Consider the following 20,307-nt stretch of genomic DNA (forward strand, 5'->3'; position numbering starts at 1 on the left):
GGGACCCAACAGAACTCTTATTTTGTCTACTGGATTTGGAGGGACCCAACAGAACTCTTATTTTGAAATGCTGTGTTCCATGGAGAACAATCACAAATCTTCCTGAGGACTACTGGAGCTCATGTTCTCTTAAGCTTCCTCCTGCTTATTTGCCACGTACAATGTTCTCCTTCAGGTCTAAGTGCGGTTAAGACTTGAAGAATTCTGTTTTTTTTTTTTTTAAATTAATCTACACATCAACCTCAACTCCATGTACTTAAGATTTTGTGTACAGAGACCTGGTACCACAGCTGGGCGGTCACGTAGACAGTGGACTACTTGCTTGCCTACCATACATGTAGCTCACCCTCAGCTACACAGAAAATTTAAAGCCAGCCTTGGCTACATGAGATACTAGCTTAAAAAAAGGGGGAGGGGGTGATCTGATATAATTTAAATGTTTCCTCTCCACACTCTTAAAAAAAAGTACATTGTCCTTGTGATTGCACCCATAGGGGCTTGACTTTCAAGGACACCTTCCTCCCTTCACCCTCTTCAAAGGTGGCAGCAAGGCCTTTCTTCGTTTTTCTGGCCTGGCCAGCAGAGGAGCCCCCCACTGCCTTACCTCACTCCAGGCTAGTCTCAGGGCCTCACTATTTCTACTACTTACGACTAAAGTGTGTTCACTTTATAGAAACCTTTTTCTGTGTTGGGTATGCGGCACAGGGGCGGGTCCAAGCCCCCAGTCTGAGCAAGTCTTAATAAACATCTCTCCACAGCCAAAAAAAAAAAAAAAAAAAAAGTACAATAACTGCAAATACTTGAGATAACACCTCTTGGTACTTAACAAAACCCGAGGCAAACACACTAACAATGGCACCGTTCTCCTCCCTAACAAACAGCATCATAGTGGAGAACAGACATTCCTAGCCCAGAGCATCCTCAGCGTTCCCAGAGCGTGGTCAGTATCCTTGCCTTGACAGAAGAGGCCAGAAAGTCCAGGAAAGACAGCTCATCCTTCTGTGGGGCAGGGACTGTCATGGTCTGATCTTAGCTAAAACGTCACACCCTAACAGTCTCTCCAAGCTAAAAAGTCAGCACTTTGTTCCTAGGATGTCATCCCAGGGCTCCCCAGAGGATGCTTCAAACTGCAGCCAATCTGTGTTCTCCATGTTCCGAGCTTGTTCTTATCTTACCCTCGCTGTGACAGTCTGATGCATAAAAGAGATTACCGGTGTAACTAAACGAGACACTGCTGAAGCAAAGGTTACATACGCTGTTATCTTGAAAAATTTCGACTCAGTAGTTAAGAGCATTTGTTGCTCCAGCAGGAGCCAGGTTTGATTCCCAGCACTCACATCACAGCCTAGAACATCTGTAACTCTAGTTCCAGGGGACTCAACACAGGTGCCACTCACACATGAGGCACACACAGGCAAAACACTCATATACATAAAAAGACCTCCCCCCCCCCGTTCTTTTTTTTTAAATAAAAAAAGGCAAGAACTTAGAAGAGGCTGATTGTTCACGCTCTTCTCTTCCTTTAGCCTCCCTGTAAAGAGGGAGGGCCCGGGATGGACCGATGAGGCCATCTACTGGCCAGGACTCTGCTGTTTACATCACCTTTTATACTTTTATTACCTTCTACAATGATGCTGAAGAAGTCACTTTCTTTTCCTTGACTCAATTTCGTCTTCTCTTTTTCATCTTGCCCTGGTAAACCACCATGTTCTCTTTAGCATCCCTCTACAGGCCTGGGGCATGGCAGGAGAGACCCTGCCCTTGATATCACAGTCAAGGCTAAGCAGACTCCAATTCCTTTCCATGCAAGCCTGAACCTTATTCCAAAGAAAAAAGCTCTTTGCAGAGGCTTCAGAGAGGTCAGGTGCCAAGCCCAGGATTGCATTCAACCTGCACCCAAACTGCAGGCAGCATCCACAAAGCACTGCATTTGCTGCAGTCTGAGACCCAGCTCTGGCTCCTTTCAGCATCACCTTTCTCTCGGCCTTCCTTTCTCCCAGGGTCTACACACTTCCCTTTGCTCCGTGTGCTTTACTTGCTGGGAGGTCTCCATAGCACAGGGGCTTAAAATGCTATCTCCACACCGGCAACACTGTTCCTTTCTGCAGCCTGGACCAATTAAATGCCAGGCTCATATATTCAACTAGCCACTCGACATCCCTGCCCTGGAATTGCACAGCTACCACCATGAAGCAGACCTTTCCCCAACACAACAACAAGAACTCCTTTGTTCTTCCAGTTCTCAGAGACTGCCGTGACAGAGCCTCACTGGGTCTTCATATCAGTGCCCAGAATATCCACACCCAACCGTCCTCCCTGACACTCCACTCGAACCTGTGACCACCTTGATTAATACTCCATGGCTGCAGTGCTCCTGTCCTGGCCTTTACAAGACTTCAGACAGCACTGTTCCTCTAAGGTCCAGCACTGCCCATCTCACTGAGCAAACCTCCCAGGCCTCCTGTAACTGCCGGAGTCCCAGGGCACCAGCCTTCAAGTCCCACTGCTCTCCCATGCTCACACCATCCCTGCCACAGCCTTGGGCTGAAGAGCAGGAACTGCTACCAGTTAAAGGTCTGTCTCCTCTCCACCTGACCCTCACTTCCTACGACTCGGCTGACTTAGATGATATTTTAGCAGAGGGGATACCACCATGCTCAGCATCATTTTGTGATTTCCCTGCTTAAAGCATCTGTTGCCTTATGGCTGTCTGTCCCTGACAGGAAGGCAGTGGAGGGGCTTTGCTTCTCACTGGGGTACATGCAGTGCTGAGGCCGCTGCTGGGTAGTTAGACTCTCAACAGATGTTTGCTGAGGGGTAAATAAGTGAAACAGTTGTCAGGTTGCAGAGTGGAGAGCTCAAGTTATGACTTTCTTTCCTTCTGGAGTACGGCAGGTAATCTCCACAAGACATGGCAATGCCACAGCAGTCACAAGAGGCACAAGAAAGGCCTCCATGGTTGAGGGTAGCAGTTCTTCCCCAGGGGAGGGAAGTCACCTGCAATATCTGAAAACTACACAGGCCGCACTTACCCACTGGACAGTCAGACTAAGGATGTGAGGTGGAAGCAGAGCAAGAGGGTTTTTTGTTTGGCTTGGTTTGGTTTAAGTTTCCTTGAGAGGTTCTGATATCCCTCTGTCAGCACCACAAGGCACAAGAGAAGGCTCTCAAAAGGCATGTGGTAAAATATTCAGAGAAGAAAAACAACACATAATCTGACCCTTTAAAAACCACATACCTGACTGGGGACTCAAAAATATGGTTGTTTTTTGTTTCTTTTTGTCTTCATGTAAAAGCACTGCCTAAAAAATGAAATAAATGGTTTACAAAAACTGAAGGTAAAAGCAACAGAAACAGCCTCAAACTGTATCCACGAGCTGGGAGAGGCGGAGAGGCAGTGGTGGCAGAAGTTTGCACGTTAGTTGGAATGACAGACATGTATGCAGGAAGTCATCTAGCAAGCCCCTGCTACCAGGGCCCAACAAGCCTTACCACACAGTACATCGGGCTAGGAGGAAGAAGCACACAGGCCAGCCAGGAGGGCCCAGCACACAGCTTCAAGCACTCCAGAAGACTCTGGGGAGTGAGCAGGACAGAGTGAACAGGGCTCCCTTCTCAGGTTTGGGCTGGCTTTTACCTGAGCAACTGGTCTCAAAGGGCTAGGTGAAGGGTATCCAGACACATAAGCTGACTGACACAAACCTACAGAAAGAAAGGAACACTTTTCGTTCCTATTTTAAATTTAAAGCAACGGCCCTACTCGCCAATGTTTTAAGGAAATTTTCCTGTTGGTGTGATGAGATTCCACCCAGCCCACTGAAGGAGTGACAGGGTACCATTCACCGTGCTCTAGCCCATGTGTCCCTCTGCTCTCGTGCTGACATGGACATTAGCTGTAAATACTACACGGGTTGGTTTCTAGACCAGGGCTTTTCCTTATGGCTGCTAATCCCTCTGCTAGCCAGGTGCCCTGTTGGGCTGCCAGAAATGCCACTCTCACACTTGTGTGTGTGCACGTGCGCGTGTATGTGCACATGCATATGTATGGGTGTGTGAGTCTGTATCTGAGTTCATTCAAGAGCAGTTCATTTTGGTTTTGGGGCAGGGTCTCTTGCTGGAACCTTAGTTGGGCTACGCTAGCTGGTTAGTGAGCCCAAAGATCTGCCTGTCTCTGCATTCCCAGCACAGGACTACAGCATCCACTGCAATGCCCTGCTTTCGTGGCCACATTGGGAACAGAACACAGGTCTTGAGCAAGCATTTTTCTAATTGTGCGTTTCCTCGGCCTCAACAGTTCTGAGACACCGGTGGGTCAGTAACTTACAGCCTACTGCTGGGCGAAGGAGCACAGCTGAGGGGCGGTATAGGGTGACCACACTGGAGGAGGGGAAGAGGGGACCACAAAGGTCTGCTTCATTTTGTTCGTAAACCCAGCCTTGAGTCTTCATCAAATACAGAGCAGAAGAGTAATTTTGAGAAAACTATGTTTAATTGTGTCTATATTGTCTAGCTCCAACTAGGTTGAAGAAGGCTATTGTCTGACCTAAATGAGATCATCTTTAACTATACTTAACTTTGAAATGGTGCCTGATTGACTTTTAGCATGTTGACTGAATGTTAACATGTCATTTTTTTTTTTTTTTTGGATTTTTCGAGACAGGGTTTCTCCATAGCTTTTTTTGGTTCCTGTCCTGGAACTAGCTCTTGTAGACCAGGCTGGCCTCGAACTCACAGAGATCCGCCTGCCTCTGCCTCCCGAGTGCTGGGATTAAAGGCGTGCGCCACCACCGCCCGGCAACATGTCATTATTTTAATTCCTTTAAGTCTCATCTCCTTCTTATAAGGGGAAACCAAGGCAGATGTTGGGGTTCAGTTCTGACCTTCTTAGAAGAACAAGGTTAACTCAGGCCATGGAAGTCAGCCAAAGCTGGACCATTCACAGTCAAGCATCAGTTAGAAGACAATGTTAAAACAAACTCTTTCTACCTAATAAGGATGAGTGGGCATGACAGCACAATCATGTAATCCCAGAACTCAGGAGGCTGGGAGTTTGAAGCCAGCTGGAACTACATAGCAAATTATAGGCTGGCTTTGACTACAGTAGTTGAGTCTCTGTCTCAAAAACCCAAAGGGGGAACAAAAAAACACCTAAAGTTTCAGTCTTAAACACCAAGAGACTCTGCCTGGCAGACCTGCTATCTAAAATGGAAGTGTGCATCGGCGCTGCCAGCATCCAGGGTGTTTGAGGGAAGGATTTACAGAGCTGCCTCAGCAAATGGGTAGTTACAGTTGCTCTCTAGGGCTCCTGTCTACACTTATCCAGCTTCACCCACATTTATTCTAAGAACCAGTACAGTCTATAAGTTGTTCTGAAGACCATAACTTACACAGGTTAAAGTGTCCAGATTATTAAAAAGGTGTAGATGATGGACACAACCTACTCAGTAAAAATGACCAACTCACACCCAGCAACATAAAGGTCAGTATTAGGGGGTGGCTTGATTGTGTGCTTAAGACAGAGTCACACTATGCTGCCTAGGCTGGTGTCACTCCCCTGCTTCAGCCTCCTATGTAACTCTGACCATAGACATGGAGAAGATCTGCACATGACTCTGAATTGTGGGCTATTAAGACATTTTCCTCTTCATCTCAGAGTCACTATGGTCATTGACAGAAAGGTATTCAAATAAGGGTTAAAGACGAAACCCTCCACAGTTCTCTGAAGCACTGCCGACATCTTTCTATTCTTGGCTCATTTGTACCTCAGCTACCGCCTCCTGGGTGTCTCGGCAATGCTTTGAGTCACAAGCACACACGGTGAGCAGCCTCTCACTGTAACTTGTTTACAGAGACGATGTGTATGAGGATTGGAGATGAGCAAACTGCCATTTCATTGGTAATCTTAGATTTTCCTAAGACTAAGTAAACCGAGGAACAAGCAGTTAAGTCACACCCAGGGAAAGCATGTAAGGAGTGGGGGGAGGGGGATGTCATTTCCTTACAGCACCATCTTTGCCGAGCATATATTCCTTAAGGAAACAAAAGTGTGAAAAACTCTAAGAGGTTAACATCAAGGTCTCTGGAGAGGTGTCTGTACCTGGAGAGCCTTTGAACTGTGAGCATTCCTTCTTAATGTGTCCTTCTCTTCCACAAAGGAAACAACGTTTTTCTCTTAAGTCTTTGTCATCCTGTCTCTTCCATTTTTCCACTGGTGTCCTGAGAATCTTCTCCCGCCCCAGGTCCACAACTGCCCTCGCTGGCTTTGCTTTCACAGCTGCGCACTGTGTGGGCTTATCTTCTTTTGCTGACACTTCCTTTTCTGTGTACTTGTTCTGAATTTCTTTGTCCTCTTTGCTCCGTTTTTCTTTGCTCTCAGAGTATCTTTGGTTTGGGGTATCTTCCTGGTCTCGCCGCCGCCTCACTCTATAAAAGATAAGATACTATAGGAAAAGTGTCTACAGAAACTGACCAAGTTGCATCCACATGTAGAGACAGCCAGGACCAGAGTGTAAACAGGAAACCTTGAATTTGACAAGTGTGGCTTCTCTATTATGATTTTTACAGTTCTTCAGCATCCAAACTCACAGCTGCCCAAGCCCTTACAGAACATGGTGTACTATAAGCACAACCCACATAACCCCTCTGACAGTTACACCGTACCGTGGAGTGAACAACCAGAAACCCAAATCTGTATATGTTCAACCCAGGTGCACTAGACTCCATACAGCCTGTTTGGCTGAATTTTCAATTATTGAGCCCTGGGCACGGAGCCTGTCTGTCACAGTGCTGGGAAATCAGTGCTTACTGCTGAGACCAGGCCTTGGGCCCAGTCATGCCTGTGCTGCTGTGCTGACCAGCCTTCTGGTGTATTAGCTTTCACTAAGCAGTGACAGTTTAAACTGTAAAACTTGAATTTCACAGAAAACTTCTAACCATGATTTTAAAGAGGTTTATCTTAAAAAATGTCAGTCACTTTTATTTTAGTTTTTATTTTCTGTATATGTATGTGTACCATACATATGCCAGTGTCCACAGAGGCCCTGGAATTGGCATTACAGGGGGCTATGAGCCACGAGATGCAGGTGCTAGGGATGGCACTAGGGTCCTCTGCACGAGCAGTAAGTGCTCTTAACTACTGAGTCATCTCTTTAGCCCCACTGACTTTATTTTTTGAGACAATGTCACATATAGGCCAGGATGACTTCATACCCTCTTTGTAGCTAAGGCTGGCCTTGAGATCCTGATTCTCCTGCCTCAGCCTCCCAAGTGCAGAAAGTACTGGTAAATGGCACCCAGGTATCAAGATCATTTCTTTCTGCCCTACTGATCACTAGTCGGTAAATTCCAGATTGTGACCTCCTTTGCTTAAGTGTATTCTGAAATGGGAACAGCACTGTCAGCCAGGAGAACGATGACTCAAGCAGACTGTAGAAAACACCCCTGCTTCTCACTGTACCATCACCAGGGGACAGCACGGTGCCTAAGCACTGATCTGCTCAAGGTAATGGGAAATGATTACACTAAAAGCCAGTGCGAGTGCCCCGGCGTGGAAGGCAGAAGGCCGTCTTCACGTAAGCAGGCTCAGCATCTGCACTCAGCCACATCGGATCACTGCATTTTCATTTTTTATATAGAAGAGCTCCGATGCCCTCTTCTGCTTTTTTTTTTTTTAAGATTTTATTTATTATGTATACAGCATTCTGTTTGCATGTGTGTCTGCAGGCCAGAAGAGGGCATCAGATCTCATTATAGATGGTTGTGAGCCACCATGTGGTTGCTGGGAATTGAACTCATGATCTCTGGAAGAGCAGACAGTGCTTTTAACCTCTGAGCCATCTTTCCAGCCCCACATTTTCATTTAAAAAAAAAAAAAAGATCTTAAATTTATATGAAAAATGCTCGATTTCAGAGGCTTATTTGATTTTCCCTGTACGGCACAACAAGGAGATAAAATGAGGCTGCCCCTCTGGACACGTGCTTACTTTCTCCTCATGGGACAGTCCTTCATGAAGTGTCCGATTTTTCCACAAATTCGGCAACACCTGTCATTCGGAGCCAGTTCTCCCTCAGTTAGAACATCTGGATCAAAAAAGTATTCCTACAAGAATACAGCCGTGTAAAAGAAACTGCGAACAAGATCATGGCACACCAGAGACCCATGCGAGAACAGATTGGTTTGTTAATATTGGTGCTGTTCATCCCAAACAAGACCTTACAGCCAGTGAGAGGCATAGCTGATAGACTGACCTAAACCTATTTCTTTTATTTCTTGAAGTTGGAGGACACTGACAACACATGCACATAAGTGGCTTCAACACAAAAGGAGAAGCCATGGCCACATAGAGGGCATCAGGAAACGAAATGGCTAAACAGCAATGAACTGAGGAACATAGTCGACACTGAGGCAAAGTGAGGGGCTGCACGCTAGTACTGGTGCTGCTGTGTGGCTTAAGAGTCTACTGCAGGGGTCGGGGATGCACCGCACCTGCACACTCACTGAAGAGAGCACCTATCTGAACAGACTGCGGGCGAAGGAGTTCTTCAACAAGCGTGAGAAGGACCACTGTAGACGTCAACAATGATACACTCAAAGCACCTCTATGCCCACATGGAAAAGTTGCATCAGTCTTCCTGGGGGTGGGGGCGGGAAGGAATGGGAAGCTACTATTCAAAGGGGATAAAGTTCTGAATAGAGAAAAGGAGTATAGGCCTGGGGAGACCTGTTGCCAAGTAGGGGCTACGGTCAATAATATGTATTTCAAAATAACTGCATATATTTCAAATGCCACACTACAAAATGACACTGGAGAAGACAGATCTGCTAAGCAGCTTGACTGAACCATCCCTTACTGCACACTTACTGTGACTAAGACGTGTGCCTTATTGGCTCTCTAGCATTTCCAAAGAACTCACCATTTTTGAGGGGTAGTCCTTTGGAAATCCTTTTACCGGAATTCCAAATACTCTTCTACCATTGATAAAAGCTTTCATTATAAAATTTGTCACTATAAAGAAAAAAGTAAAAATTAAATTACATGCATTAAAAGAACAAGAGATGCCACCAAGTTTACAAACAAGAGTAACTTACTTTTCCTTGATAATCCAGCACCAAGATTATGATTCAAATCAAAAGGATCTGAGTAAGGAAAATGAAAGAGACAAAAAGATAATAAAGTAGGATATATAGCACCATCCATCCCTTAGCCTAGGTCCACACAACAAGAAGAAAGCATCACCTCTTCGCTGAGTAGTAAGAGGTGTGCTCTGCTAAGCAACAGAGAAGCCCAAATAGAAGGCAAGGCCCCCAAAGCATTGACTAGAAAAGACCGCTGTGTTGTCTTTACCATCTTTATAAGTCCTTCATACTACACAGGTTGACCATTTCTGGAAAAAGTACTGAGAAGACTCATTAACCAGGTGACTTAATGATGTCCATTTGTGTTCACGTTAGGGGTCACAAGCATAAACGAACAAACCAAGGGTGGGACAAGACCTGAGTAGGAGTCACAAGAACACAAACAGCAGGTGCCATGGTGGCCTGGTGCAGGGAGGCAGGTGTGACAGGCATGGCTGTGAGGAACTGCGCTATAACACAGTGCTACTGAGCACTGCTACACTAAATAATATTTTATAGAGGATTTAAAATGCTATATACACATCTATAATACTAATATACACACACACACTAATGATCTGGTCGTCAGATGAAGATAGATATCATTTTCTCCCTGCCTAAGACAGTAGTGAAAAAGGCAAAGGAAGCCCTCCCCAGGGACCTGAAGGAGACATATGCACAGCAGGAGGAGCCAGAGAAGCGAGGCACCCGGGGCAAGCACTAAGCTAGGGAGTGACATCAGACGCTCCTGTCAGCTGGAGCACAGAGCCCTTCCTTTGCGCTCCTCTTGCAATAAGTGCAATGAGACTATCATCCCAGTTAGACCAGTCTTGCTCTCTTCTGTTGTGTGTGTGAGTGTGTATGTATGAGTGTGTTGTACTTTGGTTGTTTGCTGTTAACTCAAGTGCTTGAGAAGCTGCGGCACTGCTCTGGGGTGGTAGGTCTGTCTCTCAGTGCTGAGATTACAGATATGGGCTACCATGCTCTCAATTCACTTAGTACGCTAGACAACAACAAAAGACATGGTAATAAGAGAAGATCCCTTCCCCACTAATTCTGCTTTGACAGAAGCATCCAAAATGCTAAATCCCCACCCACAGCCCAGGCTGAAGTGCACAGCCCTACATCCAACACTACCCAAAGAAATGAAGGAATCATAAAGTCTTCACACCATCTAGATATCAGTGCACAGTAAGAACATGGATCCCATGAGACCAAGAAGACATTTCCTCAGCCACTTCCTAGCTCACTAAAGTATTTAACCTTCGTTTTGTTTTTAAAAATTAAATTCCTATCAGTTATGAACAACTAACATCAATGGCTCCAATGGATTCCTTGAGTCCAGTGGGGTGACCTGATCCAACGGCCTCAGCCTCCCAAATGCGGGAGTCACAGGTCTGAGCACCAGGCCCAGCCAGAAAATGCCTTCCCCTTGGTCGGCACTGACAAATGGTGACAGGAGGCAGAGATCCGAAAACTCATTTCTAGTGGCATTCTCCAGCCTTTAGCAAAGTTTAATTTTTATTTTAGTCTTAAATTATTTTAACTTTAATATAAAAAAACCCTTGCAAATACATAAAAAACATCACACACCGAAATTAAGCAGACTCCAAATCTATACAACTCAATGTATCTCTCTATACAGTTAGACCAGGCATTCAGGTCAGAAGCTGTGGAAATGCATTTCTCTATACAGTTAGACCAGGCATTCAGATCAGAAGCTGTGGAAATCTACATTAGGTTTTAAACATTAAGTATTAAATGTTTCATGCACTTGCTTACCTATGACCAAAAACAAAACAAACAAAATCCACATCAGAATTAGAACTGGAAAAACAACTCATCTCAGATTTAAACATCCCACTACCTTGAGACTACCTCGGGTCTACTGCTGCCCTGCGCTCCCACATGGGTCCGACATTAGTGGACGGTTATTCTGCTGAACAAAGATTCTGAACTCATGGCCTCACCTGGAGGCACTAGAAACTTAAAAATGAACCTGTAGGGTGGTATGGGCCGCAACAGGGCTGCTGCACTGCACACTATGGGCAGTGGTTCAGTGACTGCTCCACAGAAGCTGTGTGCCGGAAGAGCCAGGAGGGGCCTATGGTTTAGAGTCGACGTCCAACTTGAAAGGCTCTTTACATCACCCCTCAAACTTGACAGGCCATCAGCTCACTTCTAATTTGACTTCATTCATACCTTCAATAACGATGTATTTTGAGGTCCACTGTTTCTTAAAAGTCGTCAGCAGACTTTTTCTTCTGATGCTGATTACATGCTCCTTAAAATCAAACTCCTCTGTGTAGAAGCGGAGAAGTCCCAACCACAGCTGCCCAACAGATTCTGTATTTTTTCCATATTCTGGCCAACAAGTGGGCTAGAAAGAGAAGGGAACGAGAGATACCGCTCCATTACAAAGGGCTAACAGCAGTATGTCCGCACTCCAGGAGGACGGTCTGGACAAGTTAACTGGCTTACATACACAAGATGTAATAAGTTCTCATTCACATTTTTTTGTTTTGTTTTGGTTTTTTTGAGACAGAGTTTCTCTGTGTAGCTTGGCTGTCTTGGATCTCGCTTTGTAGACCAAGATGGCATTGAACTCACAGAGATCCACCTGCCTCTGCCTTCCAAACACTGGGATTAAAGGTGTGCACCACCACACCTGGCTTTCATTTATGTTTTAAAACAGCATTTACACGAGTCTATTAACCGCTACTCTGACTTGGACGAAGAGACAATTCAAGAGTTTTCAACAATGTATCATCTCAGAATATGAAGGTGAGAATCTGTGGAGAAGCTTGAGAGCTGTGCAGTCAGGACAGAACTAGCGCAAATCTACAAAGTCTCAGGAAGAACAGCCATGCAATAAAATCGTGTTCCCTTGGAAGAGCCAGTGGACAGTGATTAAACTCCGGTGCAGTGCCTGTAAATACATTTAGCTTAATAAAAGAGAACCCTCAAGAATGTCGTCACTGTCCTAACAGACAGACGTCAGCTCTACACCATGGTCTTCTACAGCACAGAGCAGGACAACTTTTAGCCAAATCTTTACCTAAAATACTCACCAGTTCATCTATTTGATCAAAAAAGTAAATATTCCAGCCATCAACAAGTATTTCTGGTTTCTTTTCACCTTTGTATATCTGAAATTAATTTAAAAAGTTATTAGTATAGAATGAAAAACTAATGTGCTGATACCAACACACCTAGGAAAAGTTGGAAACTTAATGACAGAACTACAGCATGCTAGCAGAGGCAGAGGCTCAGAGACAGCCCAGTTCTGCAGAGGACACAGGCCCTGGGGGTACCTCTTGGAGCACAGGGATGACAGGTGGAGACCTCTGCTGAAGGAAGTATAGCACCATAAGAGTGTAGGCGTAGGAGGACAAGCTGCCTCGGGACGCGTCACCGATGTCACACATCTAGAGGGAGGAGACAGCACTGTGAATGCCATTTCTACGCAGCTCGCAGTCACCCAGCACCACTACCTCATCTGAGGAACTAATACAAAAATCACATTTTCAAAATGAAAATATGTCAACTAAAGCAACCAATCCAACCTAAATCAAACTGAACTCAAGAAAGTAGTGCACTGTTAGTCACAACAGGGTTATTATGAAAAACTAAAACACATCAATAATGGGTGTGGTGGCTCATGCCTTTAATCCTAGTACTTAGGAAGCAGAGGCAGGAGGATCTCAGTGAGTTTGAGATCAGCCTGATCTGCACAGTGAGTTCCAATCTAGCCCACTGTGTGTGGAAGGTGGGAGTGTCACACTTATGCTTTCAAAAGGATTTGAAAACACAACAATTTCTAACTAAGCCACAAGCAGCAGCACCCACCTTTGTAAACACTTTCATGGTGTAGCACAGATATTTCACTCTGGGGTCAATGGCAGAGTATGCAGATAAGAGTCTTGTGTTATGAAGAGCCTGTTGGAAAGGAAAGGGCACCATGAGGCTTGACAACATTCTGACCTAGAAGGGTTCACACTGCAACACAGTTTAGATAACAACAAATACATGCAACTTCTGATTTCATTAATAAATCTTTAGTCTGCATAAACTGAAAAAAAAAGCCATTTAAATAAACAAGCATGTTACTAGGTATGGTTGTTGTGATTTAGAAAAAGCAGCATGTGAGAGAAAGATGCCCTGCGACAGAGTTCACGGGAGGGGTTTTTATTAGGGGAAAGGGAATGGAAAAGGAGGGAAGAGGAGGGGGAGCCTGACCTCTGGGGACAGGAGTGGAAGAAGAGAAGAGCACAGAAAAGAGAGAGAAAGAGACAGAGAAGGCAGGTGGGTAGGTCCTCTGAAGAGAGAATGCAGCTACTGTGCACAGGTGGTGCTCTTAGTGGCTACAGCTGAGGACGCACACCCCAAGGTCAGGACAGTACAGACGTCTGAACACTAACAGTGTGACGTAGGCCTGCCATCCCAGCACTCAGAGGATGGATTTCCTCTAAGCAGATGTAAGACTTTCCCTTTCCCTGTGGCATCATTTGAGTCAAATGCTTTCAGCCCCACTGGGTCTGGGAGCAGCCATGTGTGAGGCCAACGAGAAGGGACACAGCACACAAACCAAATCACAGTCAAGTTCAAGCCAGGGAGACAAACGTGCTATTCTGACCTCATCTGAAGTGCATCTTCTCTTGGGCTTATGTGCGCTCTCTCTCTCTTCTCTCTCTCTCTCTCTCTCTCTCTCTCTCTGATGCACACATACACGTGCACACATGCAAACAACTCTCACACTGAAACTGATGAGCATTTGACCAACTCCCTGACAACAGGGTAGGGATGGAAGGAGTGTAGGCAAACACCCTACTACTGAGCTCCACCCTTAGCTCGTGTGGATATGAGTAGCTACTGAATTCTCCACAGCCCACCTGCAGAATATTACAAGACACACATCAAGCACCCAAATAATTCCCAGAGACAGAGGAAAACAAGGGCAGAGAGCTGCCTTAGCTACTGGGGTTAAGGCCGAGCAGCCAAATAGATGGGGTAAGGAAGATGAAACGAATTTCTCATTTCACTGATTTACATATATATATATATGTAATATATATATATATAAAAAAATATATATATATATATATATTTTTTTTTTTGGTTTTTCGAGACAGGGTTTCACTCATTCCTCTTGATCTCTCTAAAGAAAATGCCTGAAACACCAGGCATGGTAATGTCTGTTTGTAATCTTAGTACTTGTGGGGTGGAGCCAGGAAGACCAGAAATTCAAGGTCATGGCTAGCCTCAGCACATGAAACCCTGTCACAAGCCCCCACTTCCAGCCACTGCAAAAACAAAGGCTGGATGGGAGGAAGCAAGCAAACAGGAAGCTTTAAAAAAAAGTACTCAAGAAGGAAACAAACTAGGAGGTTTACTACCTGTCAAGTGAGAGGTAAGACTGGAGTAGGTTAGTCTTCGAGACTCTTAAAAAAATGAGAAAGCAAGCTAGGCTGGCCGAACCCTAGGAATCTTACCAGTGTGTTATACAAGCTGATGTCGACCTCTAGACCACTTCTTAGATGGAAGAACTTCACAATGGGCACCTTGGCTGTTGTGATGGGCAGGATGTTCCTCAGGCCTAAGACGGAGTAAGACATAGGATTACACACACCGGGCAGAGGCGATTCTCATGCTGGTGGCTCCATGATAAACAAAACCTGACTTGAGCTGCCCCACTGAATTCATCATAACTAATCAACAAAGTTTGCTATGAATAACTAACTGACTTCATCTATTAAACACACTGATATTTGAATCACAAGAACCAAAAAGTCCACTGTCCTTCACAAACCAACTGACCCATGAGAAGCTGCAAGTGTGTGCGTTTCCACAGAGGAGCTACTGGAGCTTGCATTCATGAGTCCCACTACCCTGTCCATCTGATTACTGTGTCACCACAGAGCTAGAAACGACAGCTGGAAAGGAAGGAATGACTTTCAGTAGAGCTACACTTTGGAACACCGAAGTAGGGGAGTGGAGGGCATTTACCTGTCAAGGAAAGTGGCACAAAAAGGCTTCAGGGCCCTTCCGTGGCACTATGTGGACTGGAAAATGGACTTGAGGGGAAGGAAAATGTGTTCTAAGAGACAGGAGGAAACTGAGAAGAATTGTAAAGCAGTCAATGAGCGGACGTAAGTACTGGAGAATCATGGACCACAGAGTTGAACCAAGTTCCTGGTGAACAACCAGAGGCACAGGGATAGAGGCAGGGTGACCCCTCTATAGAAATGACTCTACAGAGTCATTTCTGTCCTAACGACAACCACTGAACATGGTTTGTCTTACAAAATATACACTGAGGATGCTTAGGACAGGACAGTCTACCTCAACCCAGGTGATCAGAAGACTGAGAGCAAGCAAGGGTGAGTTTACAGTCATCGTCAAAGTCCAACTCAGTCCTGAAAATTAAAAACTGTCAAATCTAGGAACTTTGGTTTCTTTGCATAATCTGAGAATCCAAACAAAACTAATCACTAGAGATGGACTCTTACTTGAAGAAAGTATCTTCTCAATATACATAGGAAATTGTATCTTTATGTGTGTGCACACCCATGAGTGTGTCCACAAGAACAGGGGCCATGTGGCTCACCCTCATTCCTTACTATTAGAACACAAGTTTAAGAGATTAAATTAATGTTTAAAGAAAGTATTGTGTCAAGTGTGGTGGCTTGCACCTGCAATCCTAGGCAGTCAGGAGGCTGAGGCAAGAGTTTTGTTCAAGGCTATATTAGACCCTGTCTCAAAAAACAAGAACTCCTCCCAAACAAACTCAACCAAAACTAACCAATTAATCAACTAAGCACTCCACCCAGCAAACAGCCAGGCATGATGGTGCATATCCATAATCCCAGAGTGAGTTTGAGGCTAGCCTGGGTTACATGTTTAAGACAGCGCTAATATTGGACTGCAGTGGTTGGTAGAGTGCTTGCCTCTGATAATCAAGGCCTCAGACTCTATCCCACCAACAGACAAGCTAGCAAACAAACATAGACTTTCACTATTTGGGTCCACAGCTGCCCCCAAGAGCATTTCTGGTTTGTATGTCATTCCACATTCTATTGCTCTATTGGAAACTACCTACAACAGTCTTCTAGAGCTGTGATGAGAATCAAGCTATGTTAAGCATCTTGTTTACAGTTCAGTTTGTTGTGCAGAGGGGAAGCAGAGTCAGTTCACGAGGTCTGTATGCTCTTTACCATGTGTCTACAGTTGGATTCACATGTAAGGCAAAATGACCTAAATCCCTCACCTGCCTTGAATATGTTTTGACCAAAACAAGATAATTAGCATCACCCACGCAGGCATTACTACCAGTTCTCTTCCATATTAGACTATAGAATATTTTAATGATACTAACATTACATATACTTACAAATGAGAAGGCATACTTTCTCTTTGGACAAATAAATTCTAAGTATATATAACACAAAAGAAAAAAAAGGACTTTTAAAAAAATTTCAAGTTACCTGAATGCTTTCTGAGGACTCTGGCCAGCTCCTCGATAGTTCGTACACAGTCTAACCCCTGCAGCAAAGGCACAAAAAAAAGGAAGCTAAATCAGAAAACAAGCTGGTCTGCTGGCACATAGCTGTAATCTGAGCTACTTGGGAGACTGAGATAAGACAGTCAACAATTATCGGGCTGTCTGGGCTGCACAGGAAGTTCAAAGCCAGCCTCAGGGGAAGGAACTCAGTGCTAGAGTGCTTCTCTAGCTTGTGTGCGGTTCTAGGTCAGACCCAAAGCAAAGCAGCAAGCAGGAGGCAAGGTCCTGCACTGTGACAGTTTCTATCCCCTTCAGAGACAGGGAGGGGCATTTCAAACCATTTTCCTTCTGACTTTTATTTGTGTGCACACAAATGCCAGGACTTTACATGTGTGACTGAGAGCATGCATGTCAGAAAACAACTTTTCAAGAGTCAGCTTCTTTTTCCACTGTGGGATTCAGGCACTGAACTTGAATCATCAGAGTTGCCGCTGACCAACTTTTAACCTGCTGAGCTGTCTCATCAATTTCAGATGGTTTTTATGTCCCTTTCAGTGGAGTGTCAATTACTATACACACAAAACACCCTAAAGATATGCAAACCTCTAAACATGTCTTAATTTCTTTTGGATGTACAACAAAAACCCAAATCAGAACTTAGAGAAAGGTCTTTGGAAGAGTACCTTAGGTGTGGATATGCATGAGGGCTCCTGGACTTTGTCTCATTCATGCTGCCCATCTGCACACAGTTTAACTGAGAACTGATGGCTTGCTGTGGACAGTGAGTTCAGGTCACTAGTCCCCTGTGGGACTAGTCAAGATTAAAGTCATACAGTAATCTGGATGGTATTCTGGCCAAGTCATACTTCATGTTTGTGTTGTTTTCCAGACCAAGTCCCTCTATGCAGCCCCGGCTGATCTCAGACTAAAGGCCTTCCTGTCTGTGGGATGCAAGCACACACCATTGTGCCTTGTGGTCCTGTCTGTGTGAGTTCTTCTGGTTATACAGACACTACGACATACTTAGGGCTTCAGAAATACTGTCAAAAGTAGTGTCTAAAACACATTAATGACAGTCAACATTGAGGAGACACAGCAGGTGAGTCCATATGGTAGACCTAATCTCCCTTCACACCAGCACCAAACTCCAGGCAGACCTACTTTGGGCTATTTTCCTGGAGTCAGAGACGCCCTGGAATGCAGACTCAGAACAAAGAGATGGACAGAGCTCCTGAGCAGCAGCAGTGCAGCAGCATCTATGCCACCACTGTTCCCAAAGAGGGTGACTCTATGCATGGCCCTGCCTGGCATGCTAAGGCACTTCTCAGGCTGTGATCAGAGAGAGAGCACAAACAGGACTGGGTGTGGCGGGGCGCTAATAAAACAGTGAAAATAGCTGTCAGAGTGGCCCCAAGGCACAGGCCGTAATCCCAGGATTCAGAGACCGAGGCAGGAGGATCCAGGCTAGCCTGGACTAGACAGTAGACTCCCATCTTCAAAAGGAGGGGGAGTCAACAACAACAAACCAGGCTCTAAGCTGGATTTCAGAATAAGGGGTATACTGTGCTGTCTCTGGACACACAATCCAAGTCAACAGGGGGAACAGAAATTATTACTTGCCTACCAAAATACACGTTTCGTACTGATAAGACCAACTCTGTCTCAAATCTAGGTCCTGTACTATAAAGTCAGTACTCACCATGTATAAGCAAACCAACACCACAGGCAACTCTAGGAGGATGGGTGTGCTGGTGTAGTGGCTAAGCAAACAGGTACTGGTGAAGGCAGAAGGCGATCTGGCTCCACAGCATCCAGAATGATCTGTGCTATGCAGGAAAGCCCCTTCAAAGCTATCTAGCCAATGTGCGTGCTCTGCTTTTTTTTTTTTCTTTTTGCTATCCAGCCCAGGCTGACCTTGAACTTCTAGCAGTCCTCTTTCATCAGGCTCCCAGGTGCTGGGATCACAGGTGTGCACCACCCATGCCCAGCCAGGGCTTTCTACTCTTCACATCCCCTCCAAGCGGGCCAGTGCAGGTGTCAGAGGCTGTGCTGTGTGGTGCACTGCATGTGGAATGCCCCGGCACATTCCAGATGCCTCACAATTCTGCCAGTGAGGACGGCGCTAACCACATGTTCACAGCGCATGTGTGTTCACGTGGCAACCGTACCTCAGCAGTTTCATGTCCGTTAATTGTCATACAGACGTCAAGGTCACTCTGTTTGAACCCAAATCCATTTTTGGAGGAGCCAAACAAGCTCAACTTAGTTCCTGTTAGGGACAGATGACAAGTAATAGCTCATTACCTGAGTACATTTAATTGTTGTTTTAATGAATCCAAAATACCAATTGCTAACTATCCTATCTCATAGTTAAGGTCTTTAAATGTTTTTATGACATTTATTTAGTTATTTACTGTGTCTGTGTGCGCATCTGGAAGGCAGAGGACAATACGTAGAAGCTGGTTTTTCCTTCCACCATGTGGGTCCTGAACTCAGGGCATCAGCTTGACATGAAGGTCATTTATCTATCTGTTGAGCTGTCTCGCCAGCCCCAATGTCTTTTTAACTACACATTTATTCTTAATGATTCCCTCAGTTTACTTAAAAACACATGCTGTATATGACATGAAAGATTAGTGGATATCACTTTATACCAAAATGCAAGGATGTTTCAAGGAAAAATGTGGAGCATTTATTACGGTAAGAGCAATGCTTGCAGTGTGCCCCTCTGTGTGTGTCTACACACTCTAGTCACACCCACAGAGACCAGCGGTGCCAGATCCCCTGAAGCTGGTCTGCAAGAGCAGCATGTGCTCCTGACGGCTAAGCCAGCTCTCTTGCCCCTGGAAAGACGTGGGACTGACTGCCCTCACGTGTGCTGGGTGATCTGCACTGTTGTAAACCACGTGTGGTGGACCAAAGCCCACCCTAGACACACAGACTACCTCACCTCTGCCCCTGCCCACCATAGGTCTTCCCGTGGCTGCTGCAGTTAATGTGCCTGTGATACAAGTGATTGTTCATCACCTCTCCTTTCCTAAACATAAAAAGCTACTCACCTGGAAAGTCCTGTTTTATGAAACTTTCTAGATTTTGCCGGATATGTTCGCGAGCCTGATCGTCTACAAGAGTTGGAGAAAAATCCTCTGTTTGGAAACAAATAGACACAGATGAGTGGGGAGTGGTTTAAAAGAGGAGAAAGAGTTGACACTGCTAGAAAACCTGAAAAGATAGTTTTGAAAAAAGAAAACTTACAAGCTTCAAAAACTAGATTTGATGCCTTCTCAGCAGACAGTTCTAGCAATAAAAAGCAGACGAACAACATCTGTCAAGCTAGGCCTGTGGGACACAGATGTAATGCCAAGCGGAGGGAGGGAGATAAGAGGGTCACTTCAGGGTCCACAGCAGCCAGGGCCACTCAGGGAGACCCTGCCTCAGGAAGTCTATCCCCGAGAACTGCCCTCGAGACAGAAGCTAACTGGGACGGGGCTCAAAATCTGAGCAGATAGAATCCTCTAGAATTCCAGCAGAAATGTCTGTGTTGATAGAATCCTCTAGAATTCTAACAGAAATGTCTGTGGGCTGTTTTGTTTTTAACTGGGAGCCTGGTTTTCTTTTTTACTATCTGAAAAAGTTTAACAAAATGAAAATGCCATTGACAGCTGGACAATCCTGGGTATTTGAAAGGTTA

General features: G+C 45.2%; 1 protein-coding gene across 1 annotated transcript in view; it reads right to left on the reverse strand.

Annotated features, from left to right (window-relative positions):
• The window catches only part of Tut7 (terminal uridylyl transferase 7), a 51,639-nt gene that overhangs the window by 4,347 nt on the left and 26,985 nt on the right, over nucleotides 1-20,307 (reverse strand). The window contains exons 14-27 of the mRNA XM_026782935.1: nucleotides 19,676-19,762; nucleotides 18,785-18,885; nucleotides 16,600-16,657; nucleotides 14,608-14,711; nucleotides 12,965-13,054; nucleotides 12,430-12,543; nucleotides 12,187-12,264; nucleotides 11,318-11,495; nucleotides 9,089-9,136; nucleotides 8,914-9,005; nucleotides 7,983-8,098; nucleotides 6,098-6,423; nucleotides 3,638-3,702; nucleotides 3,239-3,302 (exon numbers count right to left, since the gene is read on the reverse strand). Coding sequence (XP_026638736.1) covers nucleotides 3,239-3,302; nucleotides 3,638-3,702; nucleotides 6,098-6,423; nucleotides 7,983-8,098; nucleotides 8,914-9,005; nucleotides 9,089-9,136; nucleotides 11,318-11,495; nucleotides 12,187-12,264; nucleotides 12,430-12,543; nucleotides 12,965-13,054; nucleotides 14,608-14,711; nucleotides 16,600-16,657; nucleotides 18,785-18,885; nucleotides 19,676-19,762 — 1,521 coding nt within the window. The remainder of the gene's footprint in view (nucleotides 1-3,238; nucleotides 3,303-3,637; nucleotides 3,703-6,097; nucleotides 6,424-7,982; nucleotides 8,099-8,913; nucleotides 9,006-9,088; nucleotides 9,137-11,317; nucleotides 11,496-12,186; nucleotides 12,265-12,429; nucleotides 12,544-12,964; nucleotides 13,055-14,607; nucleotides 14,712-16,599; nucleotides 16,658-18,784; nucleotides 18,886-19,675; nucleotides 19,763-20,307) is intronic.

This window comes from Microtus ochrogaster, chromosome 16 (assembly GCF_000317375.1).
Source record: "Microtus ochrogaster isolate Prairie Vole_2 chromosome 16, MicOch1.0, whole genome shotgun sequence".
NCBI lineage: Eukaryota > Metazoa > Chordata > Mammalia > Rodentia > Cricetidae > Microtus > Microtus ochrogaster.